The sequence below is a fragment of the Bidens hawaiensis genome, unplaced genomic scaffold (assembly GCF_021521415.1).
Source record: "Bidens hawaiensis isolate Kalapana, Puna unplaced genomic scaffold, B.hawaiensis_p1.1 tig00015554_1, whole genome shotgun sequence".
In the NCBI taxonomy this organism is placed as follows: Eukaryota; Viridiplantae; Streptophyta; class Magnoliopsida; order Asterales; family Asteraceae; genus Bidens; species Bidens hawaiensis.
This window is the reverse complement of record NW_027492393.1, coordinates 124,786-129,656: the sequence shown is the minus strand read 5'-3', so window position 1 is coordinate 129,656 and position 4,871 is coordinate 124,786. Positions and strand designations below refer to the sequence as shown.

The window sequence follows — 4,871 nt, the reverse complement described above, 5'->3', positions numbered from 1 at the left end:
TTTTAATATATATATATATATATATAATTTATGACGTCATACGAGTCAAACACCGGTCCGCCCTCCCGGGTCAGTCCGACCTTTAACCCGGTAAGGCGTCCGGGTCGACGTCCGGGCCGGGTCCGAAAACATTGCTTAAAAGGATGGAAAAATTGAAGTTGGTGTCTTTAAAAAATGGAAATGTTTGCCAAAGAGGATAAACATCATATCGACTGAAAAGTTAAGTTAGTAAAGGAAAACATGACTACTCCTGTTCCTCCTCCTCCTCCTCCTCCTCCTCGATGGTCTCTGGCCGGAACAACTGCTTTGGTGACCGGCGGCACACGTGGAATCGGGTACGCCGTGGTAGAGGAACTGGCGGCGTTTGGGGCGGCCGTACACACCTGCTCTCGCAACGAAGGCGAGCTTACTCAACGGTTACAGGAATGGTCCGCCAAAGGCTTCACCGTCACCGGATCCGTATGTGACGCTTCTTCTCCTTCTCAACGCCAACACCTCCTCCAAAAAGTCAACGAAATTTTCAATGGCAACCTCAACATTCTGGTATTATTATTATTATTACTATTATTACTATTATTACTATTATTATTATTATTATTACCAGTGGTGATTCATAGTATATATTCATGTTTATCGGTAATTGATGACACATCCTGAACCCAACACGAAAAAACCTCGGGTTGATTTGTTTAAGTAATTAAAAAAACATTCATAGTTATATTTATACTTCTGGTTTTTTGTGTTTTACATTTGTCTGAGACGCAGTTGCAATTTTTAATTCATTTTCATCATTTTTTGATAATTTTATAAGATAAAGTTGTTCATATCACTCATTTACTCTACCGACTCTAAATTATATCGATTTTGTTTTACAATCTTTTTAAAAAAAGTGGGTTAAACTGGTCGTGTTCGGGTTGACCTGTTAACCCGTTTTAGTAGTTAAAAAAACTTTCATAATTATATTTTTACTTCTGTTTTTTCAGTTTTACATTTTTCTGAAGCTGCACATGCGATTTCCAATTCATTTTCATGATTTTTAGTAATATTATGAAAAAATTTATTCGTATTACTCGTTTACTCTACCGACTCTAAATTATATTAGTTTTGTTTTACATTTTATTTATAAAAAGTTGGTTGTGTTCGGGTCGACCCGAATGTATGTGTGTGGGTTGGGGTCGAAATCTTTAACATAATAACAATATGGGTCGGGATCGGTGTGCACATTTGAACCTGCCAGCCTGCTTACCTTCCAAGGGGAGTTGTCAAATGATCCATGGAGATAAAAAAAATTGTCATGTTTCTTAGTACTTGCTTAAATGTATGTAGATAAACAATGTTGGGACAAACATTAGGAAACCTACAACAGAGTATACTGCACAAGAATATTCAACTCTCATGGCTACCAATTTGGATTCTGCTTACCACTTGTGTCAACTCGCACACCCTCTTTTAAAGGCTTCTGGTGTTGGTTCCATTGTCTTTATTTCCTCTGTTGCGGGTCTCGTTCACCTTTCCTCTGGATCTGTCTATGGAGCCACAAAAGGTATGTTTTTCCCGACTCGTTTTTAATTATCCAAAATTTTCTTAGGTTTATAGCGTCTATTTTCAGGTGCAATTAATCAGCTTGCAAAGAATTTAGCATGTGAATGGGCAAAAGATAATATTCGGGTTAATAGTGTAGCCCCGTGGTACATCAAAACCTCGCTTGTCGAACACGTAATACTCTTTCTCTGTGACATTATGCAAGTTTGGGTCAAACGGATGGTCAAAAATCGTCCATGGATATTAATATTATACGTATCCGTAACTACATGTTTTTAAAATGAAAAAGTATTTTAAATTCTAGAGGTCAACGATTGGTTTGGTTTATACGGACGCTTTTAAGTTTCAAACTGTTTGGGGTGTGCAATTGGTCTGTTTTGGGGTCAAGCCGAACCAAAAACTCAAAATTCGGTATTTAAGTTTTTGAAAACTGTTTCGTTTCGGTGCTTTCGATTTTTTTTATTACGATGGGTTCTATTCAGTTTCAGTATTTTTGGTTTTACATTTTGGGCTTGATATTTTTGCCTGAAACTTTTGTGCAAAATATTGAATTTGCGCTTTAAACTTTTGCAATAATTTTGTGTTTGTTGATTAAGGATTAATTGAAAATTACACATATGAGCTAAAGTTAACAGATTATGCAATTTATAATTTTTTTGTAAATGACTTAAAAAATTTTTTTTGTTCGGTTCGGTTTTTGGATGATGGAAAACCGACACCGAACTGAAAAGTCGGTTTTTAAGAAACATAACACCTAGCTGTTTTTTTTTATCGAGTCCGGGTACGGTGGGTTTGTGCACACCTTTACAAACCGTGAACAAAACCGTTTTTCTTTGGTTCCAGTGATGTTTTGGTAAAATAGGAAAGGGGCATTTTGGTCATTTTAGTCAATTAAGAAAAAACTTACAAGAAGTTAGTCCTAGACTCAAACTCGGTACAATATGGAAACCACAAACTCTAAACCTGCGAACTTAGTAGTCAAAGATGTTTTGTGTAAATACCGATTAAATATGTTTTGTGTAGTTGTTAAGCGATGAACAGTTTTTGGATAAAGTGGTATCTAGAACTCCACTGAAACGCCCCGGAGAAGCAAACGAAGTTGCATCAATGGTGACGTTTCTATGCCTACCCGCTGCTTCTTATATCACTGGACAAACAGTTGCCGTTGATGGAGGATCTACTGTTAACGGTTTCTCATTATCTTAATTCCAGTTTCTGTTCATGTTAGGCAAAGTTTTAAATATTATCTGTTCTTGTTTTAATGTCATCTTTGTCAACATATTCTCAATAGTGGATCATAAATGGCTCTTTATGATTATGTTTCAGTTTTATGATTCTTGGAGGCAATCAAACTTGCACTTGTTTACGGTTTTGACGTGTCATGTTTTGTTAGACATGGTAATATTGTATTTTTGTTAATGGAACAGAACAATGCAGTTGGTTTTTTTTTTTCTTTTTATTTATATATTTATTTATATATGTCCAGTTACGAGTTGGTTTTTTCCGTTTACAAGCACATCCCTAGCTTTTTTATAAAAACCTGTTTACCACTGAACCACTTGATTTGAGTTATGTTAAACTTTGAATGCGTTAGAAAAATAGTTATAAAGAGAAACTATGGATCATACTTGATTTTGGTTTTAATATTTCAATTTTGTGTGGTGGTTTATGCTATTTCAATCCATTTATTAGGGATTTTGTTTTTTGTTTGGCTTTTGGCTTAAAGTTTTTATTATTTTGCCCTTTTTTTAGCATTGACGTGTTGTAACTTAGGTTTATTTGATTAATTAGGAAATGCATATTTTATGCTATGAGAAAAGTGCATCTCATATAGGTCACTTCACGAATGCATATTGAAAATTTATAGATATTACGCTTGGTAATATATTGTGGACTAATTCAACAAAAATTTATACTTTGAATTATTATTTTATATTGCTTGATATGAGTGATGTGGTTGAAACTTAGAGTTGGTGTCAACGTGAAGGAAGAATCCGGGCTAGATGTGATTGGATTATTAAAGAACACGCCCATGGATACGAGCTTTGTTTTTTTGTTTTGTTTTGTTTTTACCTCTGCTTGTGTTTAATATATTTATTGAATTTGACCAATAACAATTTTTGTTCCGTTCTAATGGTTGATTGGGATTTGATTATGTTATTCATTATTAGGTTAAGCTATAAGATTTGAAGTTTGTGTAAATTACATTATCCTTAGTACCTGAATATTAACAACTCCCTTCACACTCACACAATATACAAAAAGTTAGCTTTACTTAAGACATGCCCTTTTTTATCATAAAGATTTTGTGTTTGGTTTCTATCTTATTGTATTATCTTTAGGTTTATGGTTTTTGGGTTCTAGTGGAACCACTCATTGGCGCATTTTGATTTTTTGATTAAATTTTGGTTGCTGCTGTTTTTTTCTAGGAGGGCATCCTCCATTGTGGAAAACAACTTCGTGCGTCAGGTTTGTTTTGATAATGAGTTTGAGATGCACCATATAGACAATGTTTCGTTATTATGTTCATCTCTATATTTATCTTGCAAATTCTTTTTTTTAAACTTGTATACATGTATATAGTTATTTAATTCTCATATATCACTAGAAAGTAAAATGTTCACCTACAACCTTGTAGCTACAAATTATTTGTTCAAGATTCTAAATTATTGGTTTGTTTACAAATGAGGAGGGAAACACAACCGATTGGGGATTGTAAGGGACGGGATGGATGGAACCACAAGATGGAAAAATGATAGGAATCATGGTCTAGTTTAGGGATGACTGTTAAATCCGGACCCGATGGGAATACCCGAAACCCGACATAATTGGGACAGGTGTTACCCGTCGGCCCATTAGAGATTGGGACGGGTTTGGGATTAGTTTTGAAATTTTTCGCGGGTCTGGGACGGGTTTGGGATTTATAAAAGACCCGGTTACCCGACCCGATTACCCGATAACATTGACCCATTTACCCGATTATATACCCGATATACCCGGTATAATTTTTTTTATATATATATTTATTATACATATGTTTAGTATAATAATAGGAGTATTAAATATAATATATTTGTTTGCTTTTGTTAGTTAGTGCCGACAATTATCGTAACATTTGAAAAGTAGATTGTTATTCTATATATATATATATATATATATATATATATATTAATCAATTAAAATATAATTTGGTTTCTTATTTACCTTATTAGCTCCATAAACTCTAAATCACATAAATTGTTATGACGACACTTTTTTTTAGAATCGTATCTTTTTTTGTAAATTGAATGTATCATAAAACTAGAAGAATTATATCATTTTGGTTGAAT

The 4,871-nt window shown here is 34.0% G+C and overlaps 1 protein-coding gene across 1 annotated transcript; it reads left to right on the top strand.

Moving 5' to 3' along the window:
- The first annotated feature begins 240 nt into the window (after positions 1 to 240).
- LOC143549380 (tropinone reductase homolog At5g06060-like) lies at positions 241 to 2,860 on the top strand. The gene is made up of 4 exons (XM_077040283.1): positions 241 to 543; positions 1,327 to 1,543; positions 1,610 to 1,716; positions 2,566 to 2,860. Exons 1-4 carry the CDS (start codon positions 241 to 243, stop codon positions 2,746 to 2,748), a joined length of 810 nt encoding a protein of 269 aa, XP_076896398.1. The 3' UTR covers positions 2,749 to 2,860.
- The last annotated feature ends 2,011 nt before the right edge of the window (positions 2,861 to 4,871 follow it).

What these genes read in the sequence shown, in the direction of transcription:
- LOC143549380 (XM_077040283.1), top strand. Translation starts at nt 241, where the DNA reads ATGACTACTCCTGTTCCTCCTCCTCCTCCTCCTCCTCCTCGATGGTCT. An exon ending in ATGGCAACCTCAACATTCTG is followed by an intron (nt 544 to 1,326) that starts GTATTATTATTA and finishes AAATGTATGTAG; the next exon opens with ATAAACAATGTTGGGACAAA. An exon ending in AAACCTCGCTTGTCGAACAC is followed by an intron (nt 1,717 to 2,565) that starts GTAATACTCTTT and finishes TGTTTTGTGTAG; the next exon opens with TTGTTAAGCGATGAACAGTT.